Source organism: Macaca thibetana, chromosome 11 (genome assembly GCF_024542745.1).
Source record: "Macaca thibetana thibetana isolate TM-01 chromosome 11, ASM2454274v1, whole genome shotgun sequence".
NCBI lineage: Eukaryota > Metazoa > Chordata > Mammalia > Primates > Cercopithecidae > Macaca > Macaca thibetana.
This window is the reverse complement of record NC_065588.1, coordinates 84,769,927-84,793,836: the sequence shown is the minus strand read 5'-3', so window position 1 is coordinate 84,793,836 and position 23,910 is coordinate 84,769,927. Positions and strand designations below refer to the sequence as shown.

The 23,910-nt window shown below is 37.2% G+C and overlaps 1 protein-coding gene across 2 annotated transcripts in view; it reads left to right on the top strand.

Annotated features, from left to right (window-relative positions):
* KITLG (KIT ligand) overlaps window positions 1-23,910 on the top strand; it is an 87,839-nt gene that overhangs the window by 35,749 nt on the left and 28,180 nt on the right. For both annotated transcript variants that reach the window (XM_050746571.1, XM_050746570.1), the window contains exons 2-3: window positions 437-550; window positions 13,754-13,816. In XM_050746571.1, the coding sequence (XP_050602528.1) occupies window positions 437-550; window positions 13,754-13,816 (177 nt within the window). The remainder of the gene's footprint in view (window positions 1-436; window positions 551-13,753; window positions 13,817-23,910) is intronic.

Here is a 23,910-nt window from a genome sequence, read left to right as displayed (position 1 = left end):
CAGGGGTTATACTGCTACTTGCCAAGCGGTCTACATTTAAAGTAGAAATAAGATGTTTCTTTTGGTGCCATAAGGGATACATTTTATGCATTCTCTAGCTTTTAGAAGACACCCCAAAGGCTAAGTCTTTAACATGCTGTTACAAGTTTATTCCTAATTGCCATTGGGAAATTGGCTGAAGAAAGTTTTTGACAAAAGTTAACAATATTGTCATTGAGAGAATAATTCAAAATGGATTTTAACTAAAAGCTTTTTAAAACTTTGGTGAACATAGCTTGAATGTGTAATATTTAATTGCATTTAAGCCAATAACATACATACATATATATATATATTAGACCGGCCTTTTTGTGCATCAAGGCATTAAATGTTAAAAGTTTGAATGATTACAGATTTTAACTGATGATCATCAAGCAATTTTTCTGTTTTCATTTAGACTTGGATTCTCACTTGCATTTATCTCCAACTGCTCCTATTTAATCCTCTCGTCAAAACTGAAGGGATCTGCAGGAATCGTGTGACTAATAATGTAAAAGACGTCACTAAATTGGTGAGTAAGGAATGCTTTAAAGTGCCGTGTAAAAAAGAGCTGTGGCTCTTTTTCCTGTGCTTGTTGATCAAAGATTTAGATTTTTCTTGCCCCAAAGTACTGTTTTCCTAAGGTGGGGAAAGGAATCATTGGGTTACTATAAAGGGTTTATAGAAAGCAGGTAGTGAGATATTTAAGGTCATGGATACTTTGTTGGTAAAACTGGCTAGTTGCACACCGCTGCTGTGACTGCTTATTTGCTGGTCTTCTCGCCCTCCTTCATAGGCAGTGAAGGACCTTGGAGAGTTCGCTGTGTGCTGATGGGCTTGCCCCGGCTTGTTCCCCATAATCTCTCCAGTGGGTTCTCCAGCATGTTCTATTTCCCTTTCACATGTCTTCCTACTCTTCTCTAAAAAGCCTAACGAAAGGAAATCTGAAATGGCTATTCTCCCCATTCCATCAGTATGAAGACCCTGTCACATGTCAGTGGGCGTTTGCTTCTTCAGGGAACATAGAGAGGTGATTCATTGCCCACATGCTGAAGGGACTCATCTCCCTGGTTTGTGACATTGAACTCTTCCCTCAGCGAAAGCCATTTGCATTGCTGCCCCTAAGTCACTGCCAGCTCCATGCTATGCTTTTCCAGGTGCTTTCTCTCAAGATCAAGCCACAGAGAGGGCATAACACGTCTGGAATGCATCCTTCCCAACCCTCGCGATCTAGGGGAGATCTTACATGCTTGTTTGAACCATGTATGATTTCAGGATGAACAAAGCTTGAGAAGCAATTTTTTAAAATTCCTGGTTATTTAAATACTCACTGGAGAACCGAGGTGATGTGAGAATAGGTAAGAAATGAGGGTTGTGATGTAGAGAAAGGGATGAAAAGTTTATTTGTTGGGGTAATAGGATAAGGAGTAGAAGGGGCTCTATTTATCTTCCCTCTTCTTGATACATATTTTCCGGTGTATATGTTTTATTTTGGGTTTATAATAGATCTTCAAAACAGAAGTTTAAGGCCACTGTTGAAGTCTTGCTAGCTTAGCCTCAATACAGAAGTAGAAACCTACAGACACAGTTTATACAAATTCCTTGGGACCCAGAGAGTTAAGGTTTAAAAGCATTCTCCCATACAGCAGCAGCAGATGTATCAGTATGTCTTACTTGAGGGAACTGTGAGCAAAGCCATGCAAGAGTTGCCTGATATATACCTGGGTAGCTATTGTGTATAGGGTGGGGGTGAGGGGGGCATATTTAAAAAAAAAAAAAAAAAAACATACTGTTTAAAACAGATCATGTTTTTTTCCTTGAGTTGCTTGTTAGTTTGTGACCCAAGAAACAACACTAAAAGGACAGTATGTGTTTAAAATTTAACTTTTGTGCATGACCTGGGTTCTAGTCTAGACTTAACATGTGATGGCTATGTGACTTTAGTCAAGGCACTTGACCTCTTCAAGCCTCAGTTTCTTCATCTGTTAAATAGAGATAATATGTCAGAGGGATCTGAGGATAAATTGTAATAATGTAGCCTAAGCCCATAGTGAGCACAGTGCCTGACACATAGTAAATATTTGGTAAGTGTTAGACACGGTTACTATTTTATGATTATGTGAACTTAGGGAAGAGGAACCATACCAAGTGCCTCAGTTCAGAGCTGAAATGAGTGTCGGGTGGCATTACTGGAAGTAGCATGGTAGTAAGCACCATGAGATCAGTTACTGCCTTAACTCCCATCTGACTACTTATGCCCATGCCTAAATTCATTTATCAATAAATTGTTCTCAGATTCTAGAAGCTATTGACAAGACTAAGCACAATAATACAGAAAATGTTATGGTAAACTTGTGTGAGATGACCTAGTCTAGCAAACATGCACATGATTTTAGCTTTCTGTAAGGAAGGAAGATAAAGATTTAGAGACAAGATGAAGGAAAGAATAAGTCTACAAAGCAAGACAGACCCTTGAAGATGTAATGGTGCAAAACTACTTTTGAACATATGTTATCTTAATACCCAATGGGCTCAGTCAGTTGTTGGCTAAATTATTCATCTGGGAATTTTAATGGTGATATAAGAGAAGGGTGGGGACAGCAAAGTAGAAGGTGTTCATTAAATGTTTGCTGCGTGAGTGAAGAAGAAGAAATGATGTGCTCCACTTAATGAGCATCACAATCACCTGTCATGCTGATGAAAATTATGCCTGTATTCGCAATAGCAAAGACTTGGAACCAACCCAAATGTCCATCAGTAAAAGACTGGGTAAAGAAAATGTGGCCCGTATACATGGTGGAATACTATGCAGCCATAAAAAGGATGAGTTCATGTCCTTTGCAGGGACATGGATGAAGCTGGAAACAATTATTCTCAGCAAAATATCATAAGAACAGTAAACCAAGCACCACGTGTTCTCACTCATAAGTGAGAATTGAACAATGAGAACACATGGACACAGGGAGGGAAACATCACGCACTGGGACCTTTTGGGGAGTGGGGCGCTGGGGGAGGGACAGCGTTAGGAGAAATACCTAATGTAAATGACGAGTTGATGGGTGCAGCAAACCAACCTGGCATGTGTATACCTACGTGTTGTTAACAAACCTGCACGTTGTGCACATGTACCCTAGACCTTAAAGTATAATAATAATTTAAAAATTGCAAGTGCCTGGACCTACAGCAAGAAACTGCTTTGATAAGTCTGAGAAAGGGATCCAAACATCTATGTTTTTAACAAATTTCTGAAAGGAGACTTAAGAGCAATTGCTCTAGATGGTCTCTTCTGTCATTGTTTAGAAATGAAAATGTCTTGACTCTTATTTAATCTCAACTCCTATTATGACTAGTTATCTGTGTTGTATAGATTTATAAAGATGCCAGATTAAAACAAATCTTCAAAATATGTTTACAGTAGGTCATTACTTTAGAACCAGCAGATCACAGTCTCTCAGGGAGTTATTTAAGGTGCAGTTCTAAGAGCATCACTATTCCGAATCTCAATTTGTGGAGATGAGGTGTAAGAACCGTAATGTTTCCAACGAGCATCTACATAAAAGTTATTTATGTAGAAGTATCAGGACTGCTTAGGCAATAGTGCTTATTTTGTGTGTGTGTGTGTGTGTGTGTGTGTGTGTGTGTTAATGTTTGAAGTGGAGTGTTCCTATCCTAACTTATTAATTTCATTTATTCACGCAGCAACATGAGTGACTGTTGAGATTTATGGATGGAGATAATCACAGCCTTTCTCTAAAGAATGCTGGGGCAGAGCATCTTGATGGAAGTCGGGATTACTGGGTTGTTTTAATGCCAGCTCCACTATTACTTGGCTGTGTGGCCTTGGACAAATCACTGAATCTTTCTGGCATTCAATTTCCTAGTTTTTCAAGTGAGGAACATGGACATGATCAATAGGTCTTAATCTAGGACTGATAAACTTCAAATGCTTACACATGAAGTTCAGAATTGTGCTGCCTTTGTATGCCTTATGTTCATTTCTGAGGAGAGTGTGTAGGTTTTATCATTTCTCAGATAAATCTATGGCCCCAAAGAAGATGAGAACTACTAAATTAGAGAAATTTGGAGGCCCTTTTCAGCTTTGAAATTATTTTATTCCATAATGATGTTTTTTCTTCAGGTTGCATCTCTTGGAATAATTCAGTAATGACTCGACTAAAGGAGGTTATATAGGATGAGAGGAACTTGCTTTGCAGACATAACCTTGCTACATTTTATGTGAGGGAAAGGAAGTGGCCTGACAGTTGATTTTTGCCTGTACTCACAGTTATTCCTTCAATGGAAATCATTCCTTTGCAGCCCCTACCAGTTCCGTCTTTGCATTAGGTGGCAACTTGCACTGTGCCCACACACTTTAAGTTTGTTTACTTGAAGTGATTCTCATGTCACAGAAGCACATGATTTATGACTTTAATGTCAATTGTTTTAAATTTCTTCTTGAACACTTTATACTGCCCCTACAGTCCCCATGGTTTTCATTTGAATTGTTTCTGGCACGTTTACTAAGCATAATAGTTCATCTATTTACAGAACATTTTACTTTGTTTCTAAAAAAAGTGTTGCAAGACTTGTTTTAAATGGCAAACTCAGACTTACCTAAAGAAAGGGTCAAGTATCTGGGAAGAGGATGAATCAAGCTTTCATAACTTGTATCTATGGGATAGTTAGGTTGCAGCTTTTAGCAGTTGTAATTGTTCATATAAGAAGGAAATTCAAATATTGAAAGAGTTCAAACTAGTTTTCTCTGTGTATTCTCCCTCCTCTTCTCTTTGTTTGTGATGATGTTGTTTCTTCATTTGAGGCAGTTTAACTCAATATGATTTTGCTGCTAAAGAGAAAAAATGTTTTTGTCTTTAACTTTCTATTGGGTAATGACTTATCTTCCTCAAAACGTTTCTTAAGGTCCCGTCCCCATCTCGTAAAGGTGGAATTATTCTGTCTTTTCAAGGTCAGTCTACAAATTAGTAAGATAGCATTAGAACAAAGGAACCTATTGTTTTCCTGGTCTTGTCGTGGGCAGTTAATTCAAGTTGGCTATATTTATACATGATTCATGGAGATTAACATAATAAGAGATTATAAAAATATCCTCAGATAACACATTTTCACAGTTTGAATAGACAGTCTTGATTAATTCTGATTATTTTTCTCTTCAAATATTATATTTCTCAAATAGAATTACTACTGCATTAAAGTGAAGAATTGGAGTCCCTGAATGTCCCCATTTCTGGATGAATTCTTTTCTTCAAATGACCTGTGTATATCATTAATAGTGAAGATTTCACATAATTTTGTTTGACCTTTGAAAAATAATAGTTTGAAAGATAGTTTTCAAATTTTATTTTATTAGGTTGCAATATTTAGCATTTTAACTTCTGCTCCTGTGGTCAGCAAAAAATTCGTTCTCTATTTAAAGCTAAAATTTAAGGACATTTTATATTTTTTAAAAAAAGGACTATTAGAAATAATATGTATTAAAACTCTCTAGATAGATTGCTATATTATTAAGAGTATCAGTCTTATTGTTAGGAAAACATTGTTCTTCCTTTATAGAATAAATTACTTAGATAATGTGTCTTCTGCTCCTTGAATTTTTATGTTTATCTTTTGTGGAGATGTGGGTCCCTTTGTGTTGCCCAGGCTGGTCTCAAACTCCTGGTCTCAAGAGATCCTCCCACTTCTGCCTCCTGAAGTTCTGGGATTATAGGTGTCAGCCACCATGCGCAGCCTGCTCCTTGGTTTTTTAAAACAATAGTTACGAGTACATAGACACCATGCAGAAATACTTGCATGGATTGTCTCCTTTACTTTTCATAACCTTATGAGGTAACTGTTTTTAGGCCCAGTATATTGGTTAGAAAGCTGAGATCTAGTGGTATTTAGTAACCTGATCATTATCACTTGGGAAATAGTTGAGTAGAGGTTTGACCCCCTAACTACATATCATTGCAGCACAGTAATGCAGTTCATAATTTATAATGCATTCCCAGTAGTTTCAGATGTAAATTTCAACCACAATTAATGAATTATCATTGTAACCTACTGAATTTTATTTCCTGAATAGTAGTCACCTTATCTTACTGTGATTAGGAAGCTATCATATTGTAGAAGCTCAGTTAGTACTACTTAATTGGAATCATCATCATAAGGTATGTCATCATATGATAGGACATCATCATAAGGTATGTCATCATCATGAGGTATTATATACTCCCTAAGTATTATAGTTTATAATCTCTTCCATTTGAAAGGAAAAATGGTTATCTATCTTTGTTTAGATATTCTTTACTGAGGAAAGATGACCTTGAAAAGCCTCCTAAAATTGTCATCTTAATTTTTTTTTTTTTTTATGAGACAGGATGTCTGTCACCCAGTCTGGGGTACAATGGTGCAGTCATGGCTCACTGGAGCCTCAAACTCCTGGGCTCAAGTGATCCTCCTGCCTCAGCCTCTCTAGTAGCTGAGACTCCCAAGTAGTTGCCACCGTACCTGACTAATTTTTAAAATTTTTTTCTTGAGATGGACTCTCACTTTGTTGCCAAGTCTGGTCTCAAACTGCTGACTTTGAGTGATCCTGTCACCTTGGCTTCTTAAAGCAGTAGGATTACAGGCATGAACCACTGTGCCCTGCCAATTTTGTAAAATCATGAATTGAGTTACCATTTTTAAAAAGTCCAGTTACACTCGAAAACTATACAGGTGTGGTAATACACATGGTTGGTTAGATTTTTAGTCAATATTAGTAGTAGATAAATTTTTAGGAGAAACAAAACAGCAAAAAGGTTTTTTGGGCGGTGTTATTTCTGAAGGCTGAACAACTAACATTATAGTAAGCTACTGTATATGAGTGAACGATGACATTTAGATAGAAGTGTAGAGCTTTTCTCCTCTACAGCCATGATTATTAAACAGTGCTAGGTCTGAAAATCATGGACTCTTTCCCCAGAACAGTTGACATATGCACAGCATTTTATTAAAGTGTCAAGCGAGCCATAGATCACTACTGAATTTTGATTCCTGCCTTGGACTTGGGAGAGACAGCCGAAACAAGTAAGGGTCTTGCAAAATGTCCAAGTGGCCGCTGATCTCATGGGATTTAGGGACCTCAGTGACACTTGAACCATGAGATTCAAAGGTTTTTAGATCAGTCATCTAGAGAGGAAGTTAAATGTTCTGATTTGGAATTATTTTTCTTCTGAGTCCAAATACCTGCAGGGTGCGGTATGCAGCCAGTGCCAGTTTGGCTTGCAAAGACTTTTTCTTGGCCGAGTCTCCAGCATTTCCGAATGCTGTTCTCCCGTGGGTATTTTTCCAGTGTCACTGGACATGGTCAATCCTTAGGATATCCAAAGAAGACAGTAAATAGGGCCCACCAGCACAGTTAGCTCATCATCCAGTGACTTGTTTTTGCAGTTTCTTATTTACAATCTGGCATAGTATTGACATCCTTGCACTCCAAACTAAAGCTCATTACAATGAGTTAGCCTTTGGTAAAATTTTCCGTCAGTTAATTTTTTTTTCTTTTCCATGAATTTCTTTTAGTAGAACAGATTTGTTTTTAAAAATATGTACCCTTGGTTACTTATCCATTTAACTCTACCAACAGGGAATACCTCCCTGGACTCTAGACCTGGCTCCTGCTTTTCTAGTTTCTAGTTTACATGTAAATATTTAATGTATATTCAGATTCCTAGTGGTCTTCTAATCTTTTGTCTGTCTCTATTTTCTCTTTGCGCCAAACTGTCTTACCATACTAATCTTGCTATTTCACTACCATATTCCTTTGCTGAAACACGTTCAGTGTTGCATCACCACTTACATAAGGAAGTCAAACCAGACTGAATTTATAGAAATTACCTAGTTTGCCCTCTTTATTTTACAGACAGGGAGTAGAACTTCCACAGAGATGATGCTATGTGTCTAAGCAGAAGCGATTTGCTGTAGAGTTCTGGTGGTAGAACTGTTCCTACTGTACTTTACTACTTCCCATTTGACCTCTTTAGCTCAACATTTGGAGGGTCTCTCTCAAATGCAGTTTTCCTGGAGTATTTCTTATCTCTTATGTGGTCTCCCTAATACATTATGAGTTTTCCCATTTCTTTGCCTTTGCACAGGACCCTTCCTCTATCTAGAATGTCCCACTCCCTTGCATTTAGTATTAATAGAAATTCATACTCATTCACATACCATGCCTAACTAAGCACTTCGTATTTTACATGAGTTATTTAATCCTTATAAACCTGTCAGCTAGATTCTACATGATTGCCATGTGACACATGTGAAAAATTAGGTTAAAGTAGATGCAATGACTTGCCTGAGACTTCTGAGTTAGCAGGTTGCAGCGCCAGGATCCAACCTGAGTGGTCTGTCCCCAGAACCTGTGCTATTAATCCATACATTAAATTCACTGCCTCTAAGGAATATTTTCCAAGTTCCAGGCCATAGGCTCGCTCTGTGATATATATGAGAGAAGCAGAATTTATTGCATGGTTATCTGTGCTTTCTGGAGGGTGAGTCAGTATACTACGGGGTTGAATATTTCCTCCCCAAAATGCTTGGGACCAAAAGTGTTTCAGATTTCATTTTTTTTTTCAGATTTTAGAATATTTGTGGTTTTTTCTTTTTAATATACTTTCAACTATTATTTTTGATTCAGGGGCTACATTTGAAGGTTTATTACTTGGGTATATTGTGTGATGTGGAGGTTTGGGGTATGATTGATCTCATCACCTGGGTAGTGAACATGGTACCTAATAGGTAATTTTTTTAACCCTGTCTTCCTTCTTCCTATCTAGTTGTCCCTGGTATCTATTGTTGCCATCTTTATTGCCATGAGTATGCAGTGTTTAGTTCCCACTTCTAAGTGAGAGCATGCAATATTTGATTTTCCCTTCCTGTGTTAATTCACTAACAATGATGGCCTCCAGCTGCATCCATATTCCTGCGAAGGACATGATTTTATTCTTTTTCTGTGGCTGCATAGTATTCCATGGTGTATATGTATCACTTTGTCTTTATTCAGTTCACGATAGGCACATAGGTTGATTCCATGACTTTCTATTGTGAATAGTACTGTGATGAACGTACAAATGCATGGGTTTATTTGGTAGAAGGACTTCTTTTGGATGTACACCCAGCAATGGGATTGCTGGGTTGAATGGTAGTTCTGAGTTCTTTGAGAAATCCCCCAACTTCTTTCCGAAGTGGCTGAACAGTGTATATGCATTCCCTTTTATCTGCAGCTTCACCAGCATCTGTCGTTTTTTTGGCATTTTTAAAAATTATATTTTAAGTTCTGGAGTACATGTGCAGAACGTGCAGTTTGTTACATAGGTATACATGTGCCATGGTGGTTTGCTGCAGCCATCAACCCATCACCTACATTAGGTATTTCTCCTAGTGCTGTCCTTTCCCCTGATGTGTGATATTTCCCTCCCTGTGTCCATGTGTTCTCATTGTTCAACTCCCACTTACGAGTGAGAACATGTGGTGTTTGGTTTTCTGCTTTTGTGATAGTTTGCTGAGAATGATTGTTTCCAGCTTCAACCATGTCCCTGCAAAGGACATGAACTCATCCTTTTTTATGGCTGCATAGTATTCCATGCTGTATATGTGCCACATTTTCTATATCCAGTCTATCACTGATGGACATTTGGGTTGGTTCCAAGTCTTTGCTATTGTGAATAGTTCTACAATAAACATACGTGTACATGTGTCTTTATAATGGCATGATTTATAATCCTTTAGGTATATACCCAGTAATGGGATTGCTGGGTCAAATGGAATTTCTAGTTCTAGATCCTTAAGGAATCACCACACTGTCTTCCACAATGGTTGAACTAATTTACACTCCCACCAACATGACAGCCATTCTAACCCATATGAGATGGTATCTCATTGTGGTTTTCATTTGCATTTCTCTATTGATTAGTGATGTTGAGCAATTTTTCATGTATTTTTTGGCCCCTTGCATATCTTCTTTTGAGAAATATCTATGTCTTTTGCGTACTTTTTGTTTATGGGGTTATTTTTTGATTGTTGAATTGTTTAAGTTCCTTTTAGGTTCTGGATATTAGATCTTTGTTGGATGCATAGTTTACAAATATTTTCCCCCATTCTGTAGATTGTCTGTTTACTCTGTTAATAGTTTCTTTTGCTGTGTACAAGCTCTTTAGTTTAATTCGCTCCCAATTGTCATTTTTTGTTTCTGTTGGAATTGCTTTTGAGGACTTAGTCGTAAATTATTCCCCAAGGCCAGTGTCCAGAATGGTGTTTACTAAGTTTTCTTTCAGGATTTTTACAGTGTGGGGCTTTACATTTACATCTTTAATTCCTTTTAAGTTAATTTTTGTATGTGGTGAATAGTAGGGGTCTAGTTCCATTCTTCTACATCTAGCTAGCCAGTTATCCCGGCATCATTTATTGAATAGGGAGTCCTTTCCCCATTGTGTATGTTTGTTGACAAGATCACATGGCTTGTATGTATGCAGCTTTATTTTAGATTTCAGATTAGAGATGCTCAACCTGTATAAATGCTTAGAAAGTAATATTAATACAATAATTTATTAAGTGACCACAAATATCTACAACTTGACTTTCTAAGTTCTCTTCCAAATGTAATTAGAAAGAAACCAATGAAAACCAAGAAAGTAATAACGGGGAGACAGCGCTATAGGTAGGTGTGCTGAGCCCCAGCGCAGAAAGCCAGGGTTTGCATCCTACCTGCACCAGTTACTCCTAATGCCTGTGACCTTGGGGATACCAGTTAACCTGAGTTTCTATGACCTCATTCGTAAAATGAGCTTAATATGATCTCTCATGGGGTTGTGGTAGAGACTGTATATGAAAACTTGTTTTAAATTATAAAGCACGTTTCAAAAACAGTATTATTTTTCAATCTCACCAGAAACTGAATATCCATAAATCAGGTTAACAAAGAAATTACTTTATTATTATACACTGTCCCACTGCCAGTGGTAGAGTGTAGATTCCAGTGTTTTTGTCAGGGAACTTCCTATAAGCCTTATTTGAACCAATATTTGTATATAAATTATTCATGAAATGGAATTGGTCACCATACTCTTTACATTTTCTTTGCTTTTTAGACATATACTCAGATCCCACACTTTCTAAATACTAATCAAGTTGATTGTATTTTTGTATTTTTAAAATAATATAAATTATGCGTAAGAAAGGGCTGGATTTTCAAGCAGCTTGTGTTCAGAATACCTGCCACTTCTTGCTGCACTTTTCTGTGTGGAATGCCTTTAATTTACCTGGTTTATTCAAGATAAGATAGAATATTGCTGCTCAGTTGTTGTTTTCACACTTGCAACAGGTCTGCTTTGTCCTTGTCACTAGGGTTTACATAAAATGACTAGACCCTTTTGCTTTTCAAAGATGAGGATGAAGATTAAGAAGAGAAAAGAAATTATGGAAGCCTGGTGGAAAGTTTGAGAGGAAGAAAGTTAAGTGTAAAGAATGAGGGAGTTAACTCCAAAAATAAATGAAAAAAAAAAATGCCGTTGTATCTGGCAGCTCAGATGTCTTTTCAATTAGCAGCGATGGAATGGACACGGTGGCTCATGCCTATAATGCCAGCATTTTGGGAGGCCCAGACAGGCAGATCACTTGAGGCCAGGAGTTTGAGACCAGACTGGCCAACATGGCAAAACCCCTTCTCTGCTAAAAATACAAACATCAGCCAGGTGTAGTGGTGCATGCCTGTAATCCCAGAGGCTGACACATGGGAAGATTCCTTAAGCCCAGGAGGTGGAGGTTGCAGTGAGCCAAGATCGTGCTACTGCACTCCAGCCTAGGTGACAGAGTGAGACCTTGTCCCCCAAAAAGAATAAAAAAAGCAGCAGTGATTCTAATATTTTATTTAGGGTGGCATGAAGAGGGTTGATATACTCAGAACAAGTGCCTAGAGGGTGTAGAGTGTGAACATATGTAGTGGAGCTGAGACAAGGAAGGCTCTGCTCTCGGGGGACCTGGGTTCTAGTATAGACTTAACATGTGATGGCTGTGTGACTTTAGTCAAGGCACTTGACCTCTTCAAGCCTCAGTTTCTTCATCTGTTAAATAGAGATAATATGTCAGAGGGATCTGAGGATAAATTGTAATAATGTAGCCTAAGCCCATAGTGAGCACAGTGCCTGACACATAGTAGATATTTGGTAAGTGTTAGACACGGTTACTATTTTATGATTATGTGAACTTAGGGAAGAGGAACCATACCAAGTGCCTCAGTTCAGAGCTGAGATGAGTGTCGGGTGGCATTACTGGAAGTAGGATGGTAGTAAGCACCATGAGATCAGTTACTGCCTTAACTCCCATCTGACTACTTATGCCCATGCCTAAATTCGTTTATCAATAAATTGTTCTCAGATTCTAGAAACTATTGACAAGATCAAGCAGAATAATACAGAAAATGTTATGGTAAACTTGTGTGAGATGACCTAGTCTAGCAAACATGCACATGATCTTAGCTTTCTGTAAGGAAGGAAGATAAAGATTTAGAGACAAGATGAAGGAAAGAATAAGTCTACAAAGCAAGATAGACCCTTGAAGATGTAATGGTGCAAAACTACTTTTGAACATATGTTATCTTAATACCCAATGGGCTCAGTCAGTTGTTGGCTAAATTATTCATCTGGGAATTTTAATGGTGATAGAAGTGTGGGGACAGCAAAGTTAGTACAATGTGTAGGAAGGAAGAGAACCTAGAACTCTGTAACTTACTAGGGTTATATGCCTCCAAAGTCAGTTGCCAATATAGCTCTCAGTAAAGAACATGGATTGAGTGTTTATAATGTGTTTGGCACATTCATCTATCTTAATTCTAAATGACCATTTGACATAGGTATCTTGATCTTTATTTTATAAATGAGAGGAACCAACGTACAGAGTTTAGATTTGTCCCAGATTCCCTTGTCCCAAATCTGTTGCTTATTCACTTATGCCAGAATGACTGATGTAAATAAGTCAGACATTGTTTAAAGCCTTCAAAAGAACCTAGGCAAATATTTGAGACTTCTCAAATGTTCAGCCCAAGGCAAAAGAATTAAGTTACATCACAGACTGAGTCTTTCTAAATTATTTGTTGTAAAGCATTTGCATCTTGTAAGTAGCATTGTTCCTGAAGTTTCACTGGTCATTTTTTAGGTTCAACATAAAATAGTAGTTCTCAAATTTAGGCGCACATCGGAATCACCTGGAGGACTTGTTACGTAAGATTCTGTAGGTCTGGTATGGCCTGAGAATTTGCGTTTCTGACAGGTTCCCTGTTGCTGGCACGTCACTTTGAAGTCCACATTTTGAGAACCACTGACATAAAAAGCATATATTTTATGATTAATTCTGTGGAGGAACAAGTAGGAAAATAGTCCTGGAGGGGAATTCCAAGATCACAGGTGGAAGCTGAAATTCAGATCATGTTTCCAAAACTCAGTAGGTTATACCTAGCCAGCCATAACTGCATTTGGAGTCCAAAAAATTAGCATTATCACTTTTCTATTTTGAAGGGTGCCTTTCATTACAGAGGGAAATCAAGGATTAAAAATCAATATACATGTAAATATTGAAATTCATTGGTAACTTTAAAAAGCACAACAGTTTTGTATGCTTTTCTCCAAAGCACTACAAATATAATTAATTGATGTATAAGAATTTTCTTATGGAATTCTTTTTTTTTTTTTTTTTTTTGTCTCTGTAGGTGGCAAATCTTCCGAAAGACTATATGATAACCCTCAAATATGTCCCCGGGATGGATGTTTTGGTATGTAAACTACATTTCTGATTTTCAAGTTAGTAACTCATAGAAGAATTATGCAAAACTACTTTTGAACATATGTTATCTTAATACCCAGTGGGCTCAGTCAGTTGTTGGCTAAATTATTCATGTGGGATGAATAAAGAAGAAATGAGATAATTCATATTGAGATAGTACACTAGCTGCTATGTAGGAGCTTACTTATTGTCAGGATTTGAAGAATTTATCTTTGGAATTTGACTTGCAGGGGTTTCACCCCCCCACTTAAGCAACTGTTAAACTTTATCAGTGATCATTTCAGCACATATGTCCTAAACCTGTATAGTTGTTCTTCACTATCCTTAGGGGATTGGTTCCAGGACACCTTCCAACCCTCCATCCTCCCCACTCAGTCCACCGTCAGGATACCAAAATCCTAGGATGCTCAAATCCTTCCTATGAAATGGCATAGTATTTGCATATAACCTATGCACATTCTTCTGTATACTTTGTTTTCACATTTTTATTTTTCACCATGGAAGGCACACTGGAACTCCCGTGTGCTTTAAATGAGTTCTAAATTAATTCTAATACCTAATATAATGCATATATTGCATAAATAATTATTATATTCTGCTTTTAAAATTTGTTTTATGTTTTCTTGTTGTTTGAATATTTTCCATCTTCGGTTGGTTGAATCCATGGATACAGAGGGCCATCTGTACTTCCAAATTAAATATAATTATCTTCTATAGGCCTAGCCACAGATTTTCTCATTTTCCTTAAGCATCCCCCTAAAAAGGACTTGAGTGTAAGTTTATGTAAATTCTTTTTCATAGCTGACCTATCTCGCTTGTTTAATTTGAAAATGTGAAATATTTTATCTCTGAATTTACTAGGAATGCAATAGATTCTTAGAACCTTACAACAAGTATATGTGTTTACTGTTATAAATACTACTCTAGTGCTGAAACCAGGAAATTTTAATGATTTTTCTTGTTACACAGTATTAGAATTCATACATTAAGAAATATTTCAAGCATAGAGAATACTGTAATATCTGTATACCCATCACAGAGCTTATCAGACTTTACCATTGTGCAATATTTGCTTCAAATATATTTTTTAATAATGAAACATTACAAATGTAACTAATGCCCTATGTATGCTCCTTCTCTATCTTCATTAATCCCCACTTTGTCTCTTAGTGGTAACACTTATTCTGAGCTGGACTTTTTCATTCCAACGTGTGCTTTCAGGGCTTATAATGTGGACAGCATTCGCCGGTGTTACATAGAGCAGGAGAAGCATTCTCTTATATGTTTACTGCAGTGTATGCACCCATACATAAGACATGGAACTTTTTGAATACTTAATAATTTTATGTTAATCTTCTATACTTTGAAGTTTGCTTATATCTTTCAACATGCTTTGACAAGTTGTTTTATGTTGACTCATTTCAACTACTGTACTGTTTGTTGAGTAAATTTGAAACCATTTGAGTTACTCTCCTCTCTACAGCTCTCATCTTTCCATAATCTACCAAACCTTATTATATATATCTACTTTGTGCAAGTTGTTTTAGGTTTTGACCAATTTTTGTGGATCAGTTCATCAAAGTTGTTACCAATTTAAGCATATCATTATGTGCCTGTGCTTAAAATGCGTTTCAAAGACTACAAGGCTGTCATTTCAAGAGAATGTCAAAGCTACATTTCTTTTTATTCATAAGCATTTTAGCGTGAACTACCTAAAGTTTTTTAGAACTCCTTAGAACATGTATCTTCATGTTGAACCATTTATCCTCAAGCCTAGGTCAATGTCTATCCTGTTGAGTTAGGGGGAGTTCTCTGGAAATAGAAATGGAAAATTATTAGCAGCCTGGAAGTTAATTAATTTTATTATTTGATTACTTAGTCGGCAAGTATTTAGTTAGGAAAAACTAACCAGGAGCCAGCACTTTACCAGACACTTTAAGAAACAAACACACATCAATTAGGCGATGATCTTATGTTCAAAAAGTTTAGTAATTGGGAAGGCAGGAAGGGGGTATTATGTGGCATTTTTATAAATCTTTTCCATTTGCGAAATGATTTCACATATTAATTTTCTTGGCTGATTAGAAAAACTCTGAGGAAGGTATGATTCCTATTTTACAAATGATATATTGAGCTTTACAGCTCAAAAGTATTTTGCCCAAGGTTATACAATTAGAAAGTGCCAAGAGTCTTAAAAAGAAACCCCTAGGTTAACCCTGGGTTACAGAAAGTGAGAATCTAAATAATTTCAATACTTAGGGAAAGTGTTTGAAGGGAAGCCTCTGGTAATAAAGACCCACCCCAGATCCTTCCTGACTGCAGCAGCATTTAGGATTGTGATTGCCAAGCACTCAAAGATAACCTGCTGCTCTTTGAAAAACAAATGTTAAACTGAAAACAACTAAATAGAATATTTTGTGCTGGTATAATCATAGAATGTGCTAAATCATAGATTTCAATGTCGGCTAGTGATAGCAAGAGCCAAGCTTGTGAAAATAAAGCTGATTCACTGCCACATATTTTGTGCTTGTTTCCGTAATTGAGAAAAGTCTGCTATTATTTGATTCTGGCATGCTGTCCTGGCACAACTGGAGAAACACTGTTCTTCTTGGCCACCACTGTGGGCAAGAAAAACAAGGCCATGCTTAGTGCATTGGGCAGAACCAGGGGTCTCACCCTTTGTTTTACCTTCATTTTGAAATGTTCGTTTCTGCCAAGACCAGAGGAGTTTCCCAGTGGGGAGGCCTCTGATTATTTGCGAGTGGTCAGAGTCCCAGCTGCCTTATCTTTTGTCTTTAAACAATAGAGGGTGGAGTGGGAATGGGTGCCAGAAAGATTCTCTCGGGCCAAAGCAATAAAATTCTGCCAATGGGCACTGGGCAGAAGAAAGCTCTAGAATAGAATATACTTTTATTTTTATTTTTATTTTGCTTTTGTTAAAAAAAAAAAAATCAGCTAAATTCTCCTGGAAAAGGGAGTTCACTTTTCCAAGGTCCTTCTTAGAAAATTACCTAGCAGATTCTCTCTCACAAATAGCAGGGTGTGATCAGCCACTTAGTGTTTAACTCTAACGGTAATCACCAATGCTATTTTAAACTCTTTGAAACTATTATATTGCTGGACTGTTAAAATTTCCTTTAACTTCCTAACCTTCAAGAATACAGAGATATTTCTGGTCTTTTACATTTACTAGTAATGTTATCATAAAAACATTACTTTCTCAGTCTATTACATACAAACTTCAGAATTGTATATATTTATGGGGTGCACATGATATTTTGATACAAGCATAGAGTGTGTAATGATCAAATCAGAGTAACTGGAATATTCATCAGCTCAACTTTATCATTTCTTTGTGTTAGGAACATTCCAATTCCACTCTTTTAGTTATTTTGAAACAGACATTTTTATTAACTGTATCACCTATTTTGCTACCGAATGCTATATCTTATTCCTTCTTCAATTTTTACTTAAAGTATATATTCATCAGTTTTCTTTTAGTTTTTTATTTGCAAATAATTTTAAATTTACAAAAAGTTGCAAGAATATTTAAAGAACACCCCTGTGTCCTTTAATTCAGATTTACCAATTTCACCTATTTTTAACATTCTGCCTCATTTGCTGTATCAGTTGCTTTCTTTCTATGTATACATGCGTGTTTTATTATGTTTCTGAGCTTCTTGAATAAGTTGTATACTGACGTATACACGGCCATTTACTCGTAAATACTTCAGTGTGTATTTCCTATGTCAGGGATGTTTTCTTACCTAAACACAGTACCTTTGCTACTTCAATAAATTTTACAATAATTATAGTACTTAAATCTAGGTCTGTATTTCAATTTAGCCTTTTTTTTTTTTTTTATTTCTTTTCCTTCAGTATAAGATCCTATCTAGGATCGTAATTTTCATTTTGATACCATGTAAATAATGACTTCCAAAGATGCCTTGTTTTGGGAATAAATTACCTGACGTGGCAAAAAGGACTTTGCAGATATAATTAAATTAAGGATTTATAGCTGGAAAAGTTATTTTGGATTATCTGGGTGGTCCCACTCTGATTTACATGAGTCCTTATAAAAGGGAGGCAAGCGTTTCAGAGCCAGAGAGGGAGATTTGAAAATATTACACTGCTGGCTTCAAAGATGGAAGAGGGATTCACAAGTCAAGGAATGCACGTTGCCTCTGGAAGCTGGAAAAGGCAAAGAAAATGATTTTTCCTTTAGAGCATCCAAAAGAACCACAGCCCTAATGAACACCTTGATATTAACCTATTCAGACCTATTTTAAACTTCTGACCTCCAGAACTGTAAAATAACAAATTTGTGCTGCTTTAAGCCACCAAGTTTGTAGTACTTTGTTATAGCAGCAATGAGAAGCTACTACATCCTGTCTCTCTAGTTTCCGTTAAGAGTTCCTCAGGCTTTCTTTGTCTTTATGGCACTGATATTTTTGAATGAGACAGTCCTCCCCTTTAAGAAAAGTGTTTCTCTTTGCAACATTTGATTGATGTTTCTTAATGCTTCTGTGGCACTTATGCAATTCAAGTGACAATGCTACATAAGTGATGATTTGTGCTCAGGTTACCACATCCAGAGGCACACAAAGTCCATCTTCTCCTCATGGTGCTGTTTGTTTTGATCATCTGGTTAAGGTGTTCAACTATTTATGTATATTTACTCATTCACAATTTTGGAGAGACACTTTAAGGCCATGTAAGCAATCCTTCTCCTTATCAAAGTTTCTCCCACAGATTTAGCATCTACTGATTATACTTACCTGAACCAATCTTTGCTATCATTGTCAGTTTTTCATTCAGAGTTTTTAAAGGCACAGCTAAATGTGGAAGAGATTGGCAGTATGTGATGCTACTCTAACAGTAAGCCTTCCAGCCTTCTTCCCTCTTCAGTACCCTTCCTCAGGTATGCACAATTTCACTTCTTGGCTATTCTCATCTTCTTTTACCTGGCCCTGTTACTTACCTCTGGGCTCTTTCCATTTTCTTTGATACCTCAGGATTTATTATTTGATGTTTTGGTTCTTCCTGAATAGACAGAGTGATTTAAAAAGAAATACATCCAATCATTTCATTCCTCCTTCTTTATATTCATTGAGTGGCTTTTTGTTGCTCTTAGGAAACAGGAAAAGGAGCTACTTCAACAAGGCCTCCAAGACTGTAGTGATCTAGCTGGGCGAGGTGGCTCATGCCTGTAATCCCAGAATTTTGGGAGGTCAAGACAGGCAGATCATGAGGTCAGGAGATCGAGACCATCCTGGCTATATTAGCTGGGAGCGGTGGTGGGCACCTGTAGTCCCAGCTACTCAGGAGACTGAGGCGGGAGAATGGCATGAACCCGGGAGGCAGAGCTTGCAGTGAGCCGAGATCGGGCCACTGCACTCCTGCCTGGGCGACAGAGCAAGACTCCATCTAAAAAAAAAAAAAAAAAAGACTATACTGATCTGGCACCTTACCTTTCCATATCCCTTTTCTTCCTTATCATTACCGGTTCCTTGCTGCCACATATCTTCTTGCCTGGCTTTCTCTGTACCTGGAATCCTCATTGGTTCTTTTGTCTAGATAACACCTGATTCTTTTAGATATCAGTTTTGATTTTTGATGAAACCAAATTGTTCTATTGGAAACTATTCATAACACTCCTCAGAGTAGCAGTTTTGGATGTATTTGTGGGATGATTTAATGGATAATCTTCCACCAACCTGTAAACTTCACGAAAGTAGGAACTATATTCTTTTTGCTCTGCATTAGATTCTCAGTGCCTCATGGATGCTCATAGGCATTTAATGAATATTTGCTGAAAGAAAGTGAAGAAAGGAAAGAAGGAGAAAAGTTCCCCAGTATATAATCATTTATAATTTTCTTGAGGCACAGATTTGAACTGAGTATAGTTCACAAGGTTATGATGATGTGGTGAGTGCCTATAACTCATCACACAGTTTCTGTACTGCAACATTATCTTCTTTTAGATGAGTGTGCATTTTTTGAAAGATTTTAGGTGTAAGAATTGTATTATGCAATTTTGGGGAATCACAGCTTCTTTAAGCCTTCTGTTCTACTGCTTTAATTGGTCATTTTTGTATTCAAGAACCTGCTTATTGTTCCCATTTACTAAAGGCTAAGAGCCAAATTCCTGAACCTGATGTTCATGACTCTTCGTAATCCTGCCCTACCCTAACCAGCTAGTCTGAATACCCATTATTCCCCAACACAAACTTCCAACCTCAGCCACATGCACTACGGCCTCCTAAAATCACTGTGCCTGTTCTCAGGATGCCCTTTCTTCTCCCATCGACTTATCCAAATTCTGCCCACAGAATTAGGCAGTATCTTGGGGCTTAAACCATCTTAGTGGTCATCTCCCCCAAGGTCAGTTTAAGATTTCTCTTTCACACAAGGTCATTTTCTGCTCTTTCAGACCACACTTTCTCTCCCCTGTATCATTTGATCAGGTGAAATTGGCATCACATCTACTCTGTGCTGAGTGTTTTGCTTGATGCTGGGGCTTGGTGGTCAGCAACACTAACATTGCACCTGCTACGTGGACCCTGTCTTATAGTTTATTATCTTGTGACTTCTATGGAATTTGTCCAGAAGCTATTCATCTTGGGTACATGATCATATATTGCTTACATAGAGCTTAATATTTTAAGTGTTATATAATTGTCTCAAAGTATTATTGTGAGAAATAATCAAAATACAAAAAAAATGTGTTGTGGTGTGCATATAATAATTGTCAGATACCATCATTATTATTTTGTTGTTGTGTTCTCTTTTTACTATATTTTGACTATCTATGGAGCAAGGTTGAACTCTTTTACTCCCGTGTATCTCCTCACCATTCTTTAGACAATCCAATGCATATAGTCACTCCTCAAAAAATAGTTATGAATAAACATTTAACTCTGGCAAAAATGCTAGTTTTCCAAATCTTGAAGGAGCCCATCTTATTAGTTTAGACTCCTGTGGTTTTCACTAATAGTAAAAGTCCCATTATAAGGACAGTAAAGAATAGCATGTCACCTAAGGCATGGATGCAACAGGCCTCATGAAAAGACTGGAACCAGGATTGGGAACTATGAGTTTTTCCTTCTCTTTCTCTGAACCTCTATGTCTCTGCCTCATTCTTTTTGTGCAGATTTTTTTCTCCTTTGTTCCAATCACTTGGTAGAATGTAACTGCCCAAGAGCTGCCAGATTTACATATTCCAATTTCAGCCCTCCTCAGAGACTAATTATCAGTTTCTAATGATCAATACCAATTTTGGGGAGGAACTTTCTGATTGGTCCATCCAAGACAGGTGTCTACCATCATCCCATCAACTGTGGCTACAGGGAAAGTTCACTGTTTGTAAGCATGGATTCTGAGGCTCCACTCCTATGATGTGGCATTCTCCCTATGAAAATAGACGTCAGCCAAATAGACACTTGTACTCAACTATTTATCTACCTCGATCTTCCATGTAATAAGAAAATATTTATTTAAAAGGAATAAGCATAAAATGTTAATTGAATGAATAAAATATGACATTAAATGCTATTTTAAGTAGTTCTTTTGTATATTCTACTACAGTACAGGGGGCCGTCTTCCTAATAAGTGATTATATTAAGATGCTGTTCAGATTATCTAGGCCATTATTGTCTGATAGAAATACAATGGAAGCCACATTCATAATCTTAATTGTCTGGTAGCCACACTAAAAAAATAAATAAATAAAAATGAGCAGCTGAAATTAAGTATAATGAAATGTATTTGGCCCCATGTATCCGAAATATTGTCATTTCACTTTAAAATCAATATAAAAATTATTAATGGAATGTTTTCTGTTTTTCATATTATTCAAAATCCACAGTGTGTTTTACACCGGCAACATATTATAGTTCATACACTAAATTTTCATTAGAAATAGTTATTCCATATTTAGATTTTTTTAAATAAAATTTACCATCCATTGAAGAGATAGTCATATTTCTGTTTTCTCCAAACATACTTAAAAGTTTTCCAGCCTCTAAATATTTAGGGTGATATTATTGACTTTTCAATTTAAAGAAATTATAGTTAAGTAAAAGGAAAATTTTAGCTCTGCAGTCACATTCGATGCATTTTGAGTGAGAGGAGATGTAGATGGATAGTGGGATTCCCATATTGGCCAGCACCAATTAGACAGGCCCCTTTGTTTTACAGATGGAGAAACTGAAGTCCTGAATAGGTTAAATGACTTTCCTGAAATCACAAAGTGAATTGACAGAGTTGGGACTAAAAACTGGGCCTCTGGTTCCTCGTTGCTGCCCTCAATCCCCAAACCCCTGTGCTGTTCCTTCACTTTTCTATTTTAAGTCTGGCCTAGGGGCCATTTATAGGTCTACCCTGGGAAATAACACGTATTTAGAGTGCTTTGGTTGATTTCCATCTTAATCAGATTGAGGTTTCTACGTCACTTTAATTCAAACAGGATGCCTAAAGTGAACACTGAAGACCCAAATTAATTGTTTAGGGAGAGGACTAAAATAAATCATTACAAAACCCAGCTTATCCAAAGAGAAGTTAAGATTTCAGAGACTACACTGGCAACATGAACATGCAATATTTATTTTGCAAAGTGCTTTTATAGGAAAGTTTTAAATTTGCCTGCCCATGGAATGTTTGAGAGTAGAATGTCAGCTTTCTAGCCACAAGGATAAAAACCAAAAGAACAGTAAATAAAGTCTACAAATGGCAATTGTCAGGATTCCTCAGAGAAATTTACCTTCATTGGTATGACTCTGGATTAATTGAAATGAAACAGAAAGAACCATTTCTATTCCCAAGAGATTTCTTAATTGAGCCTAAGAATCATTGTGTCTGGTCCAGACGTGAGACCACATGAGTCATATGACTTCAGCAGAAAAAAACACGTCAGTTGTATGTGCTTTCACTATTCTCATGGCTACTAGAACAAAATGAGTGATCGAGAGTCCTGGTTTCTCATGTTTCTGTGTAAATTTGTTATGTAACCTGGAACGAGACACTTCACTACTCTAGGCCTTGATTTTCCCACTTATGCAGTTGGTGAGACTGGTCCTCAATATTCCTTCTAGGTCTGAAATTCTGGTGATTCTGATGACATGGCTCTAAATTTTGATTACTCATCCCAGAGGTAGATGCCGAAAGCACAAACAGAAAGGCATGCTTTGTGCCCTAGGCATGCTTATGTCTAATTCCAGCAAGACTGAAGTTTGACAGAAATTAAAGAAAGTAAAACAAAAACAAATTGGGCAGTAATGCCGGTAATTAGATTAATCAGATTAGAAGGTTGGGTGAATACTCCTTGTAAATATTCTTAGAAACATCGTGGTTTATGAGCCAGGCTTTTCTCTCTGAGAATCCCTAATTGGTATTTCACCAACTCCTGTGAAAAGAACGCTCTCTGTGGGTAGATACTAGCTTTAGGCCCTATAAGAAAGCACATAGATATCTCTCTGTGAACAGCTACCAAATGGAAAGTAGTGTAAAGTGCATCAATGAAGAAGTGTTATAGTATGTTTTGTCTACTTTCAGCTTCTTATTCCATAAATCTTACTGTGACTGTTCTTAAAGACTGTCTTTGGGCTGGGCGCGGTGGCTCACACCTGTAATCCCAACACTTTGGGAGGCCAAGGTGAGTGGATCACCTGGGGTCAGGACTTCAAGATCAGCCTAGCCAACATGGTGAAATCCCATCTCTACTAAAAATACCAAAAGTTAGCTGGGTGTGATGGCGGGTACCTGTAATCCCAACTACTCAGGAGGCTGAGGCAGGAGAATAGCTTGAACCCAGGTGGTGGAGGTTGCAGTGAGCTGAAATCACGCCATTGCACTCCAGTCTGGGCGACAAGAGCAAGACTATGTCTCAGAAAAAAGCAAAACAAAACAAAAAATAACAACAACAACAACAACAACAAAAAAAAACAGACTGTCTATGCATCTAATACCAATGCGCAATAATGTGTCAAATTATTTCACCTAATAAACCAGCACAGCTTCCTGAATGAGGCAGGAGATGGAGAGGAGCAAGCATGCCAGAATTAGCAAGTCCCCAGGGTGATTTTA